General features: G+C 37.0%; 1 protein-coding gene across 1 annotated transcript in view; it reads left to right on the top strand.

Moving 5' to 3' along the window:
* SDCCAG8 (SHH signaling and ciliogenesis regulator SDCCAG8) overlaps positions 1–21,502 on the top strand; it is a 115,885-nt gene that overhangs the window by 39,250 nt on the left and 55,133 nt on the right. Inside the window, exon 14 of the mRNA XM_050895227.1 lies at positions 5,206–5,348. Within this exon, the coding sequence (XP_050751184.1) occupies positions 5,206–5,348 (143 nt within the window). The remainder of the gene's footprint in view (positions 1–5,205; positions 5,349–21,502) is intronic.

Raw genomic sequence — 21,502 nt, 5'->3', positions numbered from 1 at the left:
GTTTAGAGACCACTCAGAACCTAGAGTTGCTTGATTGATATCAGGATTAGGATAGAAATGTCTTCAAGTGACCCCTGCTGCATGTGGACTGATAGTCATCTTTCCTTCAAGTAAAATACCTTGAAATCTTGGCACAAAACCAGTCTTGTTTTGTTGGGTTTTTTAAATTAAAAAATAATAAATAATAAAAAACAATTAGTGTTATAGTAGGGTATGATTGTTCTGTTCCTCATTAATTAGTATATTAATAAGTAAAGAAGGCAACATGGATTGAGATCAGTGTTAGTGACAGGAAATTTTTGCACTGTTTTATGTAATTTTATATATATATTTAAGTGTATGTGAATGGCCATACTGGTGGCACCTCTTAAAAAGACCTTAATTATAGCCTCCGTCCTGTGCACTATCACTGATCTCATTGCTTTGAAGGGCTACTTTAGTAAATGAAACTAAGCATGTGAGCATCAGGGCCTGTAAAATTTTACTGTATATTAATTTGAAGTGTATGTGTCTTTATAGATGTTGATTGCCTTTTGGGGATGTACCTGCAAATACCAACCACCATAGTAATTATATTTCACTTTTTATTACTTTATATTTGTTCTTCTATTTTTGGTTCTATTTTATGCCCCTTTAATCTTTTAATAATGGTGGAGAATGAAGTACAAAACAGAAAGTACTGTAAATTCACAAAAATATTTTCCCCTCCAGAATTATTTGACTGCAGAATTTGTGCAATGGTATAGTCAGTCCAGAATTTATTTTTCAGGTTATATTGTGTATTTTCTTACCTGATGTGTAAGCATACTGGTACAACACTTGAATGTCACAAATCACTTACGAATTCATTTGTTTTTAGTGTATTTTTTATTTTGTTAAAAGTCTTCTAAAGTTTGTTTTTTCATTTACTTCAGAGTACAAGTTCTTTTATCACTGCTTAATCATTCTCATTTGTTTAAAAAAAGAGCATTTGTCTTTTCTGTCAGTTTGCTGCTATTTAAGACTGAAAAACATCTGCTAGTTTGGAACTTAAAGTTGCATTTTTCTGCATACAATAGAATCAGCATCACTATGAAAAGAGTTAAACAATTATTTTAATCTTTAATTTGGCTTGTTTTGAATGAAATTATTTCATTTTATCAGATTTTGTAGCAATAAAGAGATGTCTACTTAATTAAACAGCACATTTTTACAACGTACGTAAGTATTGTTAGTTGAAGATAATTTCAGATAATTTATGAAGAAGATATTTGAAGATTGATCCAGTGTTTGAGAAATCATCTTTTATGTTTTCCAGTAAGTTGCATTTATGTCACTGAATGAGCATCTCCAGTGTGTTTGCCTAAAAATGCATTGTGAAAATCAGAAGATTATTTGTAAACTCATCATAAACTAATGAGTGAGAAGTGAAACACTTATTTTAAGTGTTTCAAGAAAAAAATACAGAAGGGTCCTGTATGCTTCAAAGTGGAAAACTTAAAATATAAAAGGTGGTTGGCAGTAATACTGAAAAAAGAATAATTGATATAGAATAAAATTTTACTGCAGTGATATTTCACCAATGCTTTAATTTTTGTTTAGTAAAACTTCTTTCTTGTAACTGAATTGGATATGCACGCAGAACGGTATTAATGTGTTTCAACTTACTAATAATGATGTTTCTCTTACTGAGGTGTAGCCTGCCATCTTTCAGTGGCAAAGTGCCTGTTGATATTCCTGGGAGTTTAGGCAACTGCAGTGCAAGACAGATTAAATAGTAGTTTTAAAATTATGTGCAGAAGTAATAGGAATATTAAAGTTGCAGAGTTAAGCACCAGAAGTTGCCTGTTCCAACCTTAATGTAGTCTTGTTGTACGTATATATTATGATAATTCTGTTCCTTGTTATACTGAAAATCTGTTTCAGATTTTCTTAAATGCAAGATTGTCATCTGTCTTTTTGCAGTTCTGTGCTCCATCTCTTGTCTCTCACATACATTGAAAAGTTAAGTACTTTGAAGAAATACTCTCTGATCATGTTGTAAAAAGCTGTATCACAAGTGATAGGCACTGAGGGATCAAATTAACGCTGCATGAGAAGCAGAGTTGTCAGCAAAATACTTTAGTTGGTGGTTTGTTTCTGTTTCTCTCCCTACAATTACTCTGGGGCCCAGAGAGCAGCTACAGAAGTGCTTGCAGCTTCACAGTAGAAGAAATGGGAACTAAAAGTAACACGAAAACTCGTTTTAGTCCAAGTAGTTTTGGAAAGATGCTGCCTGATAAGGTTCTGTGCAGGAACAGTGAAGAAGATTCATTGGTTCTGTAATTTCTCTGTATTGTAAATTCTAATTATATTGTGATGACCTAGTGATGGACTGGACTTGACATATTTCAGGGTAGAGTGTATTTGTGAGACTATTATTGTTTGCAGGAGAGAGAAGAGGGTTCATTTTTATTGTATGAACAAGTCTCTAGTTCTGAGGCTTCATATGTTTCAAACTATTATTTGAGTTTAAACCAAAGTAACATGTAGTTTCAGAGTACGGGCTGTCTGTTTTCAGTGTGATGATGCATGGCTCCTACCAAATTATTTTCAGTGAATGTTTTCTGGTGTTTCAAAAAGAAGAATTTAGCTGATATCCCTAAATATACCTGGATTAGATGCTTCTGGTTTCTGAGTTGCTGTTAGCATGTTCTCTTGGGTGGCATTTTTCTGCCATCCCCTTCTCATGAGGTTGCCTGCTGTTTCTGCCATAGTCATTGCCAGAATTCTTGTGTAGAATTCCTACTCTTCATATAGCTTACGCTGTGAGTACCTCTAAATATTGGTATTTTAAGATAGATTTATATATATCTATATACACCTACACACGTGCACAAACACACAGGTGTGTGTGTAAAGGAGCTGATTCTGAATTTTGGAATTACTGATGAAGTAGCAGAAGTAAAGTTGTTCTTCAAAACCTGTGCTTGCTTTCTTGATACTTTTTATAGAAATCATAAGACTCCTGTGAATCTTTAAAGATCCTGTCATGCAGTCATTGTCTGAGAATTTCCCTCTGCACTTTCATGACAACTGAAATCTATGGATGTATTCTTGGGTTCAACCCTGCAGGTTCAACATCTGGCTGATGGAAGCAGAACATTTTCACCAGAGGTTCCTGCACTTGGAATTTGCTTCCTTCTGTGGGTCTGTGTCAAAACCTGACTGAGCCTGATTAACTTGAGGCAGTGGTGTAAAGCCCATCTGTTCCTTGAAACTTTTCCCTGAAGGAGTGATCTAGAGTGTATTTATGTTCTCAGCTGTGGCTGTGCTTTTTCAAATACTTAGTTGATGCTTTTCAACTAACTTGTGGTTTGGTTTTTTTTAAAGGTATGCTGAATGGATGTATTCTTAAAGCAAGTTTTAAGAATATTTCAGAACTTCCCTATCTTTAACTTGTAAAGACAGTGAAGAACTCGTGTCCCTGTTTACTATGAATGGAGAAATAACATTAATGAACTGCTGCTGTTAAAAAGAACAGAGTGTAGAGAACCCACTGAGACTTCTGTTCTATTTAAAATATGCAAAAGTCTCTGGAAATAAGTGAAAATGCAAAGCATATGTAACTGAATACCTTTGCACACCTGGTTTTAAAATATTCTGACAGTGTAATAGGTTGTTACATTCTTTAGAGGAGAAGAGTACTAACAGTTTTGCAGATAGTTTCACTATCTTTGTATTTGAACTTGGAATTACTGATTTAATTTGGTAGGTGGTCTATGTGATAAAGCAAGGTGACATTCAAATTCTAATAAATATTTCCTTCCTGAACCTTTGAGTACTCTTGGGGAGAAAAAGTGTACAGTTAAGTAATTAGAAAAATTAAAAAATAAAAAGAAAATAACATGAAACCTTTTTCTGGATGAAGAGGTTGCATTTGCGACATCATGACTTACTATAAGTGGCTTAGGTTAACATTTTCATGGGAGGAAGAGACATTATTACAAAGGTGCCTCAAGTACAAATATTGGGACTGAATTACATTCATTTGTTCTTGTAGGATGTTTGAATGAATAATTTCATTAACTAAAGAAGATATTGAGGCTTGTCTACATGAGGAAGCTATCACAAAATAAGTTATGGTATGAATTTAAAGTATACTAGCTATTCAGCACTAACTCCTTATATGAACAATTTTATTCTGTACTACAAATGACCTTTCACAGTTTAGTTGACTGAAAAACATGCAAGTTCTCTCAAGCCCCGACGATGAATAAATATTTATGTAGGGCGTTAGTGCAGAATAGTTACTACATGATAAAATTACATTGCTAGCTTATTCTGTACTCCACTGGCCTCCTTAAAAGCATCCTTAGGACCAAGTATAGTATTACATTACAGATGTATTCCTACAGGTACTTGTATGTTGTATATGGACTTAGAGCAAAATATATTCCTTCTGAGAATATTTGTGAAAAATGTTTAAATTGTTGACAATATGATTCAATTAGAGATTGTAAGTCCAGTATGCTTTGCTGGAATCAGACATGCTGGTCATGCAAATTTGCCTATCGTTATTTGTAAAATAAATTAGTAGACTCATCGACTAAGTTAGATTTACTTACTGTGTTTAGTTGACATATAAGGACTAATGATGTTAAGAAAATGACAGGATTAACAGCAGCTGGTATGTATAGCATTCAGTTATAAGTCGTAAATAACTTATTTTCAATAACGGTAAAATCACAAAATTACATTTATTCTCTTGCATAATATTATATGAATATGACAAAGCTAAATTCCCACGTGTCATTGCTTATGTAATAGATAAGCAAAATAAATGACCACAAGAGCTATCCTATGTCCAGCAGCTTCTGAAGATGGCCAGTGGTCTGCTGCCTTCTGGCTTTCTAACACAGTGAATTTGGGGCACAAATATGGAAGCCTTCACATGAGAAAATTGGAAAACGATCGAACGCGTGTATCTCTCAAGCCACGTGAAGACAATAATATTGATTGTGTATTAATGTCTTTAAACATGATAGGCATTTTGGCTTTTCATAAGAATGTAATTTCAAATACTTTAATTTGCTTGTTTTGCAGTTTTTATCAACAAACTACTTTTGTTCTAAAACAAAAGCGTGCACTATTTTTCAGGAGCTTTGATCACTAAGATTTATTGTCTTAAAATGTATCTCTATGCGTTTCTCAAATATACTTTCTTTGGTTCTACAATTTTCTAAGAAAATAGAAAAACTAGGATTAGAGCTGAATGGAAACAAACAGCGTTTGGAACGAGCCCAGCAGGATGTGACAGGAGCCAGAGAGGAGTGCCTAAAACTGACAGAACTGCTGAGTAAATCTGAGCACCAACTGCACCTCACCAGGTACCCCTTATCCTATTACATGCTGTAGTACCAATTTCATTCTGCTAATTTTTTGCCACAGGCTTCCCCACAGTTGTTATAGATACTTGTAGTCATTGACTGCAGTCGTGTTAGAAGTGGAGATTTAAATAAGTGAGTTATGAACTACAATGTAAGTTATAAACTATAATTTATGAAAGTGAATTACTAGAGTGAAGAAAAGGCAATGTTCAGCTCTGGTGATGAGGTGGCATGCTTTTGGGCAGGAAGAAGAGCAGGGGAGAGTGCAGCTACATGCTTTTTGTTGTTGCTGTGTTTGGTAGGACAAAGGTATTTTAAATGTCATTTGAGACTGTAGTGTACAGCAGCACCTTTAAGCATAGGAGTTCTCAGATTAATAACCTGAAGTTTCTGCAGCAGAATGACCAGGAACGTATAAATGAACATAATCGTGTTAAGCTTCACTGAAGATTAAACAATCAAAAGGTAATATTACTGTCTATGAATAGGAGGTAAGCTCAAGTATGTGAGGACGGTGTTTAAGTCACTTGCTCAGTGGAGATGTGGTACAATGCAAACACTATGTGATGAGAGACTTTGCCTGAGCTTATTCCATCCTTGGATATAGCTCCCAATGCCATTTACTGTACTATTCATTACACATTTCTAGAAAACACCAGAAGGTTAACATGCCAAGTATTCATTGCAGCTTGAGTTTTGGTAACTGCAGGAATTTTGCCTTTTGCCACAGAAAATGCTGTTGTCTGACTGTTTGCAGGGTTTTGGTTGTGTGTGTGGTTTTTGTTTTGTTCCATCACCCCGCTTCCCCCAAGAGTCAACATCCAGAAACAAATCTGGAGGCTTTTACTCAGTCCTTAAGGAAAAAAGTTAAGTTAGGGTAAATTTCACACGGAGGGGGAAAAAAACCCTCAGATTTATATCACTTAACAGAAATCTGCGTGTTTATCCAAGTCTTGTACTCTTTGGGCTTTGTGAGAATTCTGCCATTGAGTAAATGGAAATAAAATAGAGCGCCGTCTAAACTATTAAATTCAATGAATCATTTTTTTATTCAGCTACATTTCTGTGTAATTCAGAGCACGGTTGTTTAACAGATGGAAGAAAGTACCACTCTAACAGCCTGTATTTAGAGAAAAAATATGCTAGAGGTTAATGAACTTGAAAAAAGTTTTGGGTGAGTTGTTAAGATATCTAAAGTTTGGATTTAGCAGAACTTTATTAATAATGATTTGTTGTGATAGTTAACCAAATGGCTTACCACGCTCCTTTTAGCAAAAGGCTGATTATATGCAATAAAGCTCTGGATATCTTGGAGGAAATCTGACTAGCCAAAATTTTTTTTTTTTTTTTTTTTTTTGTGAAAATACTCAACTTGTGAAAATTAGGACTATTGCCTACTTTTACATAGCAAGGTACTTAAAGCTGGATACCTTACATACAGATGATCCAGGTAGCTTTTCAATCTATGGTCTCTGACTCAGGAAGTTTCTGAGATGCAGATCACTGGAGGCTGGGAACAGTGTTTCAGGCAAGTAATGCTCTGTGCTAGCCCTGTTCTCATACAATTGCACAGACGCCTGCTTTTTGAGACAGGTGCTGAACTGCCACAGCTTCTTTGTCTGACCTAGTGCAGCCACTCTTCTGCAATGTCCTAATCTTTATTTTATTTTTTATACTTTGTGTTGATGTTATGGCCTCTGCTTATAAGTATGCTTGTAAGTATACTTATAAGTATTGAAATGTTTTATATTCTGACATTTAATTGTTGGAAAAATGTGTACATTGAAGCATAGGAAGTAGGTTCAAACCTTTCTCCTTGATATTCCCCAAATTCTATAATACTTTGTTCTCTGTAGGTTTTTGTGTCCTCCTTATCTTTGGAGTGTCTGTCTGCTTTCCAGGAATACATTAGGTGATGTTGCTGTCATGGGTGAAGAAGGTCGGGGGCGGGGGGGGGAAGAGATGAGAGGTTCTTTGCTCCTGAACTGTTACCTGTTGTCCCCATGTACTTAGATTGGTAGGGCAGGGTTAGAGATGTTCTTGCGTAGTCGTCTGTTTTTCCTGAGTCACAGAGGAAAAGATCCCCTACTGAAATGAAACTTTTCCTTAGCCTGCACTCTTCTTCTTCCTCTCAGATCACTTCCTGCCGGAACAGGTTTTCTGTATTAGTGAAGGTATAAAAGTTACATGTCTCTAGTGGCATTAGTTTTGCATTTTGAACTCAGTATGTTTTTAATGGATTGGTACATCCATAGTTGTTACACGTGAACTTTATTCGCTTACAGTCTGCCTACTTTCATTCTTTATTCCCTTCACCTCAAATGGCAGCTGTGCCAGTGAAAATACTCACTTGAAGGGTAGTGGTAATAGCAATCCTATGGGGGTTATAGACTCATTCACTGTGGCACTTGCCAAGGAAAACAGATTTTAAGCTCTAGAGTCCTGCCTGTGGGAGGTTGCTGCAGAAATTGCACTGATTTAGTGCATCTCTTGGGTATTCTGGCCTTGGCCTCATCTTGCTGATTCTTCTCTTTTCAGGAGAGGACCAGCTGGTCCACTCCAAGTCTTCTCACAACGCTGGACTTGAGGGAGACCTATACTGCTGTTACACGGTTGTGTATAGTCTTTCTGTTGCCTTGCATGACCTGTCTGTGTTCTGGCAAAAATTAGAGGTAGCTGAGGAGATACAGAAAGAATTATTTGTTTTGTATGAATTAGTATATTACTAAGGAGAAAAGTTCTTCACTAATCCACTGATTCTAAGTTTGGACATTGTAAATAAATAGAATAATAAAATTAATATGAGAACTTTGGATTTTAATGTATGAAAATGTGATGGTAAATATTATACAAGTGGATTAAATGAGAAAGAATATGCAGTCTATGTCTTAATGAGAAAAAGAAAGTGCTCTGCAGAACTGCACTCTTCTCCAGGAGTCCCACTTCTCTGCTGCATCCTAGTTTTCAGACACCGTTGATTCATTACCAACTAAACAGCTTCTAAGTTAACAAAATGTACTTGTTAAAAATCAAGAAAAAGGTTACAATTAGCTATTCTAAACCATTGCCACAGAGTTTAAAATTGCCTTTTCCTCTCACCTTTCTTCCTGGAGCAATATGTTGCTTAGAAATCCTTGCTATTAACATGCATTTCCTGCTGTTTAATCTAGTTAGTAATTCTAATTTGTATGTCTTCAAATACCTGGGAAAATATTGAACTTTTGCTGTGTGGTTTTGATTGTCAGTCATCTAACTTTGCACATGTCAACATGCTATGAGACTGACCATGATTGTTTAAAGTATTTACTGTTTTTTACCCTAGTTTCAGCTTTGTGGTTATTTGTATTAGGGTTACCATAGTAGGAGAATCTTAGGAAATTCCTTCTGAAGTCAATGTTAAATTGCTGTTACTTTGGCAAGGTTGGGTCTTGCTAATGAAGCTTATCTGAGTCCGTTCTTCAGAGAGCAGAAAACATGCAGATCTATTGTTCTTAGTTCATGAGAGAATAATCGTTAAAAATCACGTCAGTATGCTAGTGGAAAAGATCACATAAAAGATGCAAGATGTTGACCACTTGCCCAGATCTTAGCATGTCATCTAATTTAATAAAATTTTTCACTATTCTTGTATAACAGAATCATCATTAAAAATCTTTCCTCTTTTTGTTTCAAAACAAATCTGAAGTAATTATTTGTTTCAGATGTAGTTCCTGTTTGCATATGCCGAAGAGGTTAAATAAATCTTAAGAAGCGAGGGAATCACTGAATTTCAAAATTGAACTTTTTCTATGCCATCATGCATTTTCTCAGGCACAGAGATAGGTAGATGGTTTGAGATATTTTTGACTGAAATGTCATCTAAAATTTGCTAGGAGATGTAACTGAGTGGAATTGAAGCAGATTTAGTTTAGTTTAATTTTTTACTATTCTTGTTTGCGTATATGAAACATTGCAAGCAGTGTTGAATGTCAGCTTGTAGGTGGGGAAAAATTACTAAACAGTAGAAGAACCCATGCTTCCAGGTTCAGGTGACCCACCAAGCTACTTTGAATCCCCGTGTCAGTCTCTTGAAGGATAAAAGTTTATATTACAGTGAGTCAGTGGGTGTTGTAGTTCTTGTTGGGTTCCCCCCCTCCCCCCAGTTATGTGATATTTCTTTTCTCCCTTATTTTTAAAAATGATATGATCTCTAGAAAGCAGCATATCTAAGAAAGTGGCATTTGGGGAGTACAGTGGGTTTTAGCAGTGCTATAGCCTTCCTACTGTGCATCAGTCCTTCTTGGTAGTTTCAACAACTCCATTAACGCTAATTTGTATTACATGTATAATAAATAAAGTGCATAAATCTATCATTCCACCTCCGGGTTCCTGTGGCATTATTTAGTCGCTGAAGCTTTGGTGTTGAGCTGTATGTCGTCACCAGCGTTCCTTGTTAGAATTGCAGCATGCCTCATACGTTGATTTCCCTGTTTAATGAAAAAATGTAAACTAACTTCTTGGTGGTTATACATAGCCTTCTAGGGAGTTGCACAGTACTTAGTATTATCTATTGGTTTTTTCCTAGTAGTAACTATTAGTTAGCAGCACACTTAATGTTGTGCTTTTTCCAACAATTTTAGCATGTCAGAAAGAGTCCATCGTCTATGCTGGAAAGGAGGTAACATTCGAAGAAATGCTGTTACTAATATTAAATGGCTGAGAGATGTTTTGTGTTCCCAGACTGACTGGCTGATGAAAGGACCAGTAACGCTTGAACTGTGGGGGGAGAGAGGAGAAGCAGAAATGAGGTTTAAGCAGTGATTGATTCCTAATTTTTTTTATATTCTGCTTATCTTCTACAAAACCATTATTTTAAAATGCACGGAGGAGTAATAACATGAAACAACTCTGATAACTAATAAACTTTTTAGATTCTGCTTCATATGTTTACTTTTCATTAAATTTAGGGACGGTTGCAACTATGTTGTTGTGATTCAGTCAACATTTATTTCTATCTGTTTTTCATATACAAAGGCATCGGGATGCCAGAAAATAAACTGTTAACGGAGAATTAACTTCTTTGGCACGCTTTCATACTTATCTTCCAAATTAAAGAAAATGAAATGGGCAGAAGCAGAGTGTAGATTACCTCCTTTTTGTCAAAAATGGTGGGAATTTGAAAATTAATAATAAAAAAGGGAACAGATGCAGTAACATGCCAGAGGGAGATTAATGTGGAGAGTAAAATCTGTGAGCAACAAAACTGAAGCAAACTGAATCAGTGGGAGGTGGTTGTACAATCAAAATCAGGATAAAAGAGAAATTACAAACAACCCTGCACTTGTCAAAGTAGTAGTAATGAAATCCTGACTCTGCCAGCAGCGAGAACCTGTGTTAGCACTTTGGGGTAAGGCCGGGAGCCGGGTGCCAGGTAGGAGGGCAGCGCGAGGCTGCTGGGCGGCAGCCATCGCGTGTGGAACAGATGGCGGGGAAAGCTGGCCGGGGAGGGGCTCCTTCGCAGAGCTAATCAGACAGTAACGGATAGGGCAGCTGGGAGGACTGACCACCGAGAGGCAAGCGGCGGGGTAGCCGCAGCCTTCCACGATGTGTGCAGTGGTGTGCCCGTCGGCCGGAGAGAAGACCTTGCAACGTCTTTTCTGTGCGGCAACAGCACAAACTTTGGCGGCGTGCGGCGGACCTCGCCCCGGGTTAGAGGAGAGGGGAGGCGCGGACCGGCCGCCGGGCTCCCTGTGTGGCCTGCTGGGCTTTGAGCACGTTCTGCCTAGGTGTATCGTGCCCCCTCCTACCTCAAAAATACGTGTCTTTGCTCTCGGTCCTGTCGCGTAATAAGGTTACGTGTTTTCGTATTTTATCGTAGTAGCGTATTGAACGCAGAATTTGGCGATTGACAGAAATACAAAAGCACGTGGGTCCGGGGACTGATCCAGCAAACCGATAAGAAAACTTTGCTCCTGTTGAAAGGGGGGAGAGCTGTAGGTCGGCACCTTCCCACAGGGTTGGGCCCCTCTGATGAATGAAACCAGTTCTGATGTTTTATTTTTGCTCGGAGGAGGCACTTCCCTCTTCATAAATGAGAGCTTGTGAGGAATGAATGGAGGTCCGAGCCTTCTGATCTTGAGTCACATGAATAATTTGACTCACGTAAGAAGTAAAGATCAATAGGATTTCTTGTGCAAGTAAGAGGTAGTCATGTGCGAGAGGATTACGAGGTCATGCCCCGTGTTGATGACTGTCAGCTTGAAAGAGAAATGAAAACAAAATTTTATCAAGGAAAGGGGGAAATAAAATCCTGAAGTGTAGCAAGGGAGACCTGACCTATTACTGCCCAATTTTGTTTGATCGGGATATGTGATACTTTTTTTAGACAATTTCAACAAAGAAATCTACATCTCCTGCATCTGCTTTTTGAACTTGTGTATCTCTCGTCTGCAGAAGGTTTATAGCTTGGCTCAATTACTCATTTTGAGCAGGGAGGGGAAGAAACATTACAGGGATTTGAAATAGGTGGTATAACATAGCCATATGCTATTTATGCAGCAGTTTCTGCAATAAATCTAATTTGGTGCTGTCAAAAAAAATTAGACTTATTTGGTATAGCAGCACATTAGTAAATGATTGTGGTAGCTTTGAAAGTTGTCATTCACTCTGCTTTACTTGCAATAGAATCTTGCAAAGCTTTTTTTTCCCTTCCTTTTCCCCCGAGCAACTCTGTGAAAATGTCTCAGTTCTTTGTCCTGCAGCTGTAGAAACTGCAAATATTTCCACAACTGAAAAGAAGGTCTTGCTTTAAGGTAATTGAAGAAGGGGATGGAAGAAAGAATAACCTCTATTGTTAGCAATTATATGAATGTATAGGCGGAAGAATCAATGAAGTGGTGGGGGATAAATTTCTCCCTTGCCTACAGGTTTTCATAGTGCAGCTGAAATTGTTTATCTGATTATATAGCATGTAGATAAATTAGCTGCTCTGCGTTATTATAGAAGGTAAAATATTTTACCTGCCATGATAAGACCATATGCTGCTTTATGAAGACTGATACTGAATGATTTGAAATAAATCGACTCTGTCGTCTTCTGGCAGTGCCTTGTAGAAATTTTGAAGCTGATATACTTTGTGTCAGGATAATACACAATTATTTAAATATCTTTCTATTTAATCATTTAAACATATTTAAGATGATTGTACAAACATGTAAAGGCCATTGATGAAGTTTAAAAAGGAAAGAAAGAAAATATAAGTGAAGGAGTAAAGAATAAATCCAAAAATCGTGTGTTAATTTTGAATATGAAAGTCTTTATAAATCACTTTTTTTTTTTTTCATTTTTAAAGAGTTTAAGCATGGTTGACAATTTAATTTATTGTCCTACAATACAAATTTCTCAAGGAAAAGGCAATAATACATTTTCAGATTTTAGTCTTAGATTCATCTAAATTTTTCTCCATGGCATTTAAGCTGCAACTGGTCACATCAAATTTCTCTGATGATTTCATCTTTTATACATCGCACCAGGTTGTTGAGGCAGCCAAATTGCTACTGCATGTAGAGTGTGGTTCAGGAGCAGTGACAATACTTAAAGCGCTTTGGAGCAAGCAGTGAATTCAGATGAAATACAGAAGAGACTAACTGCTGTAGAAAACAAACATCTTTATAAGGTCTTTGTTTTGAGCAGTTATTATTCAGCACTAACAGTAATAAGTTTATGCGTGTGTATCAAATATTTACTTTGATCTCATTCAAATTAGGTTTTCTATTTGTGTGACTAATGACAACAGGATAATTATTTATTTTTTTTGAACCACAAAAATCTTTCAGACACATGTATTCAAGGCTGCTGGATTTTTTGCTGAATTTGCTTCTGGAAAAATGGTTCTGATTTTTGTCTTTATTTTTCACTTGTTCTAGGGCTTTTCTCTCAAGTACATCTGAAAGCTTGTTTTTACAATAAGCAAAAATGTACTTTTTCTATCATCACTTGGTATTTGTGAACTTAAACAATTTTAAAAGCTGCCTTGTGCTTTCAAAAAGTATATTCAAACTCGTTTATTTTGTGCAGTCACAGTGCCTGTTGGTTTGTGGTTTTGTTTTTTTTTTCTTCTGTGCGAGATTCTGCTCCTGAAATTCTTGCCTAGAAAAAGTTCAACAGAGAACCCAATGGGTCCCCAACTGGGGGCTTTGTCAAACTTGACATTGAAGAGCATCAGCCTGTAGGTTGTCATCTCTGGAGAAGGTAGCTGGTGGTTGGAGGGAGGAAGAAAAAATCGCTTGAGCACGCCAGCTTTGGCTGCCTGGCTGCTCTCCTCACCCCCTTGCTCAGTGCCCTTGTGCTGGTGATTGGTCAGGGGGAGAGGGTGAGCTGGGAGATGCCTGTCCTGAGCGAGCAGATGAGCGCAGCCTCTGCTGTCGGCTACTTGACAGGGCTGACCTCCTTCCCCTGGCTGTGTGCTGGTAACGTGGCAAGGTTAATAGTGTGCCACTGTTGGTTGCCCCTGTGTTCCTGGTGGTCTGAGTATCAAACTACATTTTTGTAGAAATAGGAGCAACTGTTCTTGAGTAGCTTCTCCTTGTTGTTCAGTTGCCTTCTGCAGGGCTTTAATCAAACTGGGGAATAAAAGTTTCTGTGGTTAGGTGGGACACTGCTGCATCTTCTTTTTGTTCCAGAGTTCCTCTTCTATTTCCAGTGCTTTTGTTCACCTGCATGTAGTTTCCTGTGGAAGAAGATCATAGCATCAGAAAACATTCTCTTGCAAATGCAGGGACTAATCCGCATGTAAGGGATATATCAGTATTAAGTTATTATTCAGCTAAACTTGTGCAGTATTTGTCAATGCCATTTTTATTAGAGTCGAATTCAGACCTAACATAAGTATAACTGCATTTCTGCTAATGAGATTGGATTACCTCCTGGATTTGCTCCCAGAAAGCTTTACTTTAAATTCATTTTTGGTAAAAGGGTAATAAAATGGGTGGTTTGTTATAATTGCTTACAAAACTTTAAATATGTAATTTATTTTTTGGTACTGTATTTAATCTTGGTGAAAGATTTTTTTTTTTTTTTTAAAGGATACCCGAGGTATGCAGTGAAATTGAAAGGTATTTCTTATTTTAGAAGAATGAAACTGTCAAGGAGGTTAGTTAATAATTCAGGAGCTTGTGGTTATCAGAATGTATTCCTGAAAAGAAATATGGGCACAGGAATTGCTAAAAATAACGTATCCTGTTGACAATATGAATTTAGTCTCAGCCCTGACAAAGAATCTTTACAATTTGTCTCAACGTGGAAGGCAGTATTTTAACAAAGAGTTGCATATGTGTGTTTGACAAGGCTTGAAAACAGGAAAAAATATTCAGGATTTTTTTTTTTTTCCCCTTAAATAGTGTTGCATTTGAAACATCAGTAGGTAAGTTAAAAAAAAAAAAAAAAGATGCTGCAGATGAAATAATTTACAGTGAATGCTGTTGGCCGCTTTAAGGTTTTACTGTAAACTTACTCATTCAGCTGTTCCCATTTTCTCTTTGCATTTTTAGTCAATGTCTTTGTTATATGGTGTTAAAATGAGAGTCAAAAGCTTTCATTTATTATTCTATTTGTAATATTTTTATTAGCCTTTTCCACTTTTTTGTATAGCTCTGCAAGTCTCTCTCAGATTCTGCTAGTCTTTGCAAGAAGTTACAGAAATACGTATATGAAGAAAAACACATTAGCTGTTGGAGTTAACAAATGATGATTAAAATCTATTCTTTTGCCTCTGAATTATTTCTCCTATACCCCAAACTGATCTTCACAAATACAGGACTGTAAAGAACTTCATCTTCTGCTGGTTAGCAGAAGTGGATTTAAATCCACACCGACAGTTCATTTGACAATGACCTTGAGGGGCTTTGCTTCTTGAAGAAGAAAGCAGAAGCTTGCGGTAAACAAAGTTCACTTCTGACAGATGGATTGAATGACAGAAAGGTTGCGAGTGCCAGAATAGCCCTGGCAGAGGAGGAAATGTTCAGTGGAATCCAACAGGAGAGGAGGTGTGAACAGGTGCAGGGTTGCTGACGGAAGGGGAACCAGATGGAAGGAGCCAGAGCCAGTTTATTTAAAGGAAAAGGCAGAAAACACTGAAAGGCTGTGCGATCAGTGGCTAAAAGTGTGCATGGAAGAAGGTAAAAATTCACAAAGCAAAACTGCACAGTGGGATATCTAGCACTTAGCATAATGGTAGTAATTTGTGAGTTTCGTTTTAAAGTTGCTATTGAAATATGTTTCTCCCTCACTCTTGACAGCATAAAGAAGAGAGATTTATAACCTGACCAAAAAAAACCCCAAAACACCAAAACCCTCAACTGTTATACTGCCTGTCCATTATTTCTAATATTAATGTGCAGACAGTTACAATCAGGATAATACAAAAATTATGCCACACTTGACCAAAACAATAAAAGGCACATAAGGCTGGATTTTTATTTTTTAACTCACCTGTTCATATCTAGGTCCTGTGACATGTGGATAGAGAAACATGTCTTTTATTGGGATGTTTCTGTAGTATCTAGAGCAAATCCACAACAGTCAAGTACAATGTAATGTTACCACACTATTTCTCATCTTTCTCGCTTTTGGTCACAAGTTTGTCAGTTTGCTGGAATATGTAGTATCTTGCTGTAGGATGGGGGAGAAGTCTAGCTTACTCTAGATCAAATTCCTTCAAAATCAAATATTGTCTTTCAAATTGTCATCCTGAAGAACGCTTTGTTCTGTCAAATTGTTCTGCTTCTTCCCAAGCTGTTCATGTGAGGCTTGGTCCTTTGGAGGCAGAGAGAACTGTTCCTCACTTCTCAACTTCAGCAATAGTTGGGAAGAGTTAACAACTTCAAAGTAATAGGCCTATGGTAGCTTAATTGCCGGTTGCGTGTCCAAACCTAATGTCTGTGAAAAATGTAGGTGACTGTTCAGCAGTCATTCATAGTGCATCTGTGATCTACTGGATCATTCAGCTGTGCTGATCTGATCCGGATCAGGTGTGAGCACACAGTCACTTTCCTTTTGAATTAGCTAGAGCATGCAATGCAGTGTTTATGCTGACTTTATGCCAGCAGCAGTAGGACAGATGATACCTGATTCAGCATAAAGCTTGCTGGTACAAAGTTAACGTACCAAAAACATTGGTTTTTTGAACAAATTTAAATTGGCAGAGTGAGTTCATAGCAGATCAGGTCTCTGCATCATTTAGCTGCATGATTTTTTGATTCAATGGTAGGAGCCTGACACTTGGATTTACTGTATTAACAAGCTGAGCCTTGGAGTACAGAGTCACAATTGTTTGAAGCTGGTCTAAGTCTATGCTGCTAATGAAAAGGCAAATCCCCAGAGTGGTAATATGTGGCTATGTCTGGCCACATTTTGCCAGGCCCCTGCTTGTGCTGACACTGGAGGACAGGCACCTGTATGATCAGGTGGTTCAGGGAGTTAATCACATTGAAAAAGAATCATTTGTTCTTGCAGAATAAGTTGCATGAGTGCTAATTATGAGGATGAAAAGAGGGACTGCACCTTATACTGGCAATATCGCCTTAGACTGGCTTAAATCTGTCCTGAAGCTGTATCAGAAGAGACTGCTGGTGCCAAATTCAAGAATCACCATAAGTCAAGAAAATTACTCCTTTATTTTAAATATAGTGAAAATAATTTAAATAACTTTGTGTATACAGAGTAAGTGTTTGTAAAAAATCTTTTATGGAAAGCAAACATTTCAATGTTCAGCCATTTGTAAAAGTGGCTTGTGGAACAAAGATAGAAAGAATATTCAAGAGAAAGGGGCGCAGTACTGTGAAGTGCTTAGGGCTATGTACTAAGACTTCACAAAAAACACTTCTTATGTTGCATATTCCCATGCAACTTCTATTCTGTACTTAACTGTCTGTTTCTATAGGGACTTATCAGCCAAATAGTTCACAATCTGATCGTAATAACCACTGCAGGATGGGTGTTTATTTACAAGGTACGTATCTTGCTGGCAAGGCTTATAGATGTGCCAGAAAAATCAGATTTTGATTCTAAGTCAGTATATTTGACCTAATATGAGATGTTAATTACTGTTAGAGACACTTTTTTCTTTCTCTAACAATGAAATAGAGGGCAGTTAATGATAATATTTAGCTGTGACTTGGTATACAGAGAACTATCCAGATTGAAAAGTAGTCATTGTCTACATGGAGGAACTGGTAGTTTTCTGTATATATCTTGAAGGCATAACACCAAAAGAATAAAATCATGTTATAGACTAGGTGTTTGCAAATTCTTTCTTTCATGCTGAATTTAAGGTAAGAAATCCAATCCTTTTATTTTGTTAATAGACCTAGTAGATAGAAGTAGAGATGGAATATACCACCAGTTATGTAAATACATTCAAGCTTCTTTATATCATATAAACTTTCGTAGGAGTAACACTGTGTCTCTTGGTTCCTATCCCCTTACAACTTTTCATCTTTCTCATGCCCATCAATATCTCCAGTTAGTGGTAATTTTGAAGTAGTTTTCAAGTACAGCAAGTACTGAAAAATAGAGTAGGAATCTTTTTCATGTGCAGCCATTAATGTATAATATCTTCTGATGCCTCAGGTAGGGAGTAAAGGGCAAAGTGGAAGTTTTAGACTTAGTGTTTTATTGTTTCTGTAGACCTCCTAATAAAGTGCAAATATATATAAAAGTTATAAGGTGGTTCCAATGGTGTAGCTGCATTCTAAATAGAGAAAGCTGGAAAAAAATTTCAGTGGGAACAAGAAAGTCATATGCACTGATCTCTGTTTCAGCAAAATTGAAATTCTCAGAAGAAAATAGAATGTACTATAACAAGTTGACATTATTTGGATTCTGGGAATGGGGATACAGTTGGGTAATTATTTGCATTGTGGGGAAAATAGTTTTAAGCTAATTTGTCAAGGCACTAACTACAATTATCTGACAAAGTTGGAAATGTGGACAGAGCTTAATCTTTTCTTGTTTTTGCCCCCAAAAGTGTTTCTTGGGTTTTGGGGTGTGTTTGTGAAATACTAGTAGCCTGGCAGAGCTGTCTTTTCCAGTCTTTTATCTCAAGTAGGGTAGTAAAAATCTTTGTTTGGTTGGTTCATTAACATACTTTAAAGGTGTTTCTACTTTAAAGTTTTTTCTGTAGCATCTTCTAACTTTCCAAATCCATATTTAAAGAGCTGAATCAATTTGAATGCTTAATCTTTTACCACTTTTAAACCCTTGACCTTTATTTAACTTTTCTAATTGCTTGTAGTAGCTCCTACTTCACATGGCTATGAGAAGAAAACTCTGACATTTCATTATTTTAGGAAACTCTATGTATCTCTCAACTAATGTAACTAGGCACCTTACACTGTAAAAACAAAAAGTAAGATTTTTTTTTTTTTTTTTTTTAAACCTCAGTTCTCACAAATAGGACGACATGCGTCCTTAACAATGGCACAGTCCTCCAATTCTACCAATTAAATTAATAATTAGGTTTCTGCAAAATTTGACCGTGCAAATGTAGATTGTACTGAAGCTCACCAAACGCAGTGTGCTGGCTGGGGCAGTTTCCAGAAACTTGAGCTTTCTGCTGAGAAGACCTGGCAGCCGGCTCCAGAATCAGCATCCAGTCAGCTCCCAGAAACAGACATAAAGAGCAACTCAGTGGGTAATTCCCACAATGGGATACAGGAAGGGCAATTTTTCAGCTCCTTGGAGAGGTTTAAAGAAATGACCTGATCATGATGCTTTTAAAAGGTATTTCTACATAATTCTTGCACAAGCATGCATGTGTGCATCTTTTTTTATTTATTTTTTTGACATAAGAACATTCATTTCATGCCTCTCCTTCTGCCCTGTAAAAGCACCAAGAGCTGTAAAATCCAGCCAGTCCAAACATGCTGTGGTGGATTTACACATGCACTGAAAAAATAAAAACCTTTATTACAAAAAAATCAGATGGCAAAAAATCTACAGTGTTTTATAAGAGGAAACCAGGAAACACTGTCCAGCTATGTCCTCAGTCATAGCAATCCTACGTATTAACAAGGACCTACTAGATGAAAATACATAGGCCTTACAAAGGAAGATAACTAAAACAATCAATGCTAAACAAAAGTTTCCTAGGAGCCTGACTTAAGGGAAAGGGAGAAATCTTGTGACCCTGAGTCATCTTATTGAGTTGGTCCAAACATATGAGCAAGGTACATGCTCTAGAGCTCTGTTAATTTAGAAGGTGTGGAAGTTAGTAATTTTGAATCATAGGTACACTTAAAACCAGCATTTACCTATTTACCTGCAGAATTTGGCGTCTTACTGTGTTGTATTTCCTTACGTAAATGTTTGAAAATACTAAGCCTAGTATTTTCTTCTCTCTAGCCTGAGAGAAGAGCAAGGATATACTCTGATTTTCCATTCTTCCCTTGACAGTTGTAGCTGAAATAATAATATGAAATAAACTATGAGAAGGTGATTCAGAAAGCTGCTTGTAATGGACACTCCACTAGACCTATGTTGTGGAAAGCTTACGAAGTAGACTGCATAAAACATTGCTGAGCCTTTGTACCCAAAGCTATTGGCTAAGATCTTTAGGGTTCCTAATACACGTAGGCTTTCAAGTCCTATTTTCAAAAGTGTTCTAATCGATTTGAGTGCCCTCAGGCCAGATTTTGTCAAAGATACTGGGAATTAAGTGCTTGGGTACCTTCTCAAAACTGTTTTTCAATTTGGTATAGAGAAGCTTGTGCTACACATTTATTTGCAAAAACTCTGGGAGAGAAAGCCCATTTCCTCTGGAAGAGCTGAGGGAGCCCTCAGCCGAGTGCTTTCCCTCTTCTGAGGTGATTGGTTGTGCAGTAGTTCACAGTGCTGGCCCACTTGGCTATGTGTTATCTAGGAAAGAGGTCTGTGCTCAGCCACTGAGGCGTGTAGTAAAAGCATCAGTGTTAGGCTCGACGGGTCCTCTTGCTGCCCAAGTATGAGTGTTGGTGCTGAGTTCCAGGACTGGTCATTACTTAGACCAACAGTCCTGTTAGTTCAGATACCTCAAACATTTGAAACGGTAAATGCCAGCTACTCCTTAATAATTTATGAAGTCCAGTTTGAAGTATATATGAAAGCCTAAAATGTTTTATAATTACTTTTTAAACTATAATTAATAAGAAATGAAGATGTCAAAAATAAGTTTATGATAACCTCTTGTGTGCCACTGAACTGGGATAATTGCTAGAGTATTTTAATTTGTCCAATTAAGTTCATAGTCCTTACTAATGGATCCATTAGCTTTTTACAAAATGCCACATGTTGATCTCATGGAAAAATCAAATAGTCAATATAGGAAGCATGGTTGCTTCACATCATAGTTGCTTTGCGAGAAGACTTGCTGGCAACCTCTGGTCAGAGGCCTAATTCTACACTAAGACTCATCCTGTATTTTTTCATTTTGTATTTTTACTGTTACCAAAGCAAAAAGACTCTTGCAGAAATACCTGCTATTGAACTGCGTTGTGAAATTCAAAGTTTTATCAGTCTAAGTTCTCTTCTTTTACAGCCAAAAATCAATGAGCTATTATTTATGTCAAATATGACTTTCACATCACTAGTCTACATCCTTCCTTTTTCTTTACTGTGAAGCCATTTGGCAGAGAGCAGTCTTCTATTGAAAACGGATCTGTGATCCAGTTTTTCTTTGTTAGGGGTGGGAAAGGGGTTTTTTTATTAAATTTGGTGGCTCAGATTCAGCCAGCATACTTTTATGTTAGCTTTGAGGTCAAAGTGAATTTTTACTTCATTTTCAGCAAGGATTTTTTTAAGGTTTGCAAGTGATGGCAATTTTGTTCTTCTTCCTGTGCTATAAGCTATGGTTTGCTGTGCCTTTTGTTTTGTCAAGAATATTCAGAAAGCATAGCTTTCAGTCACTGCAAACCGATATCCAGTTCATTGAGATATGTGAACAAGTTAACTAAGTAGGCTGCTCTTGACAGCCATAACTCAGGCTTAAAACGATCAGTGTTTAGAACTAAAATCACTGTGAAAAACTTGCACGTCAGAACACGGCTCAAGGAGAGCTTCAGCTTGCCTCCATGTGAATGAGTCTTTGGTTGCTTCTGACTTTATGGCACAAAAATGAAAGTCACCATGAATTCAATCCTTCT

This window comes from Gymnogyps californianus, chromosome 3 (genome assembly GCF_018139145.2).
Source record: "Gymnogyps californianus isolate 813 chromosome 3, ASM1813914v2, whole genome shotgun sequence".
NCBI lineage: Eukaryota > Metazoa > Chordata > Aves > Accipitriformes > Cathartidae > Gymnogyps > Gymnogyps californianus.
This window is presented reverse-complemented; position numbering and strand designations above follow the sequence as displayed.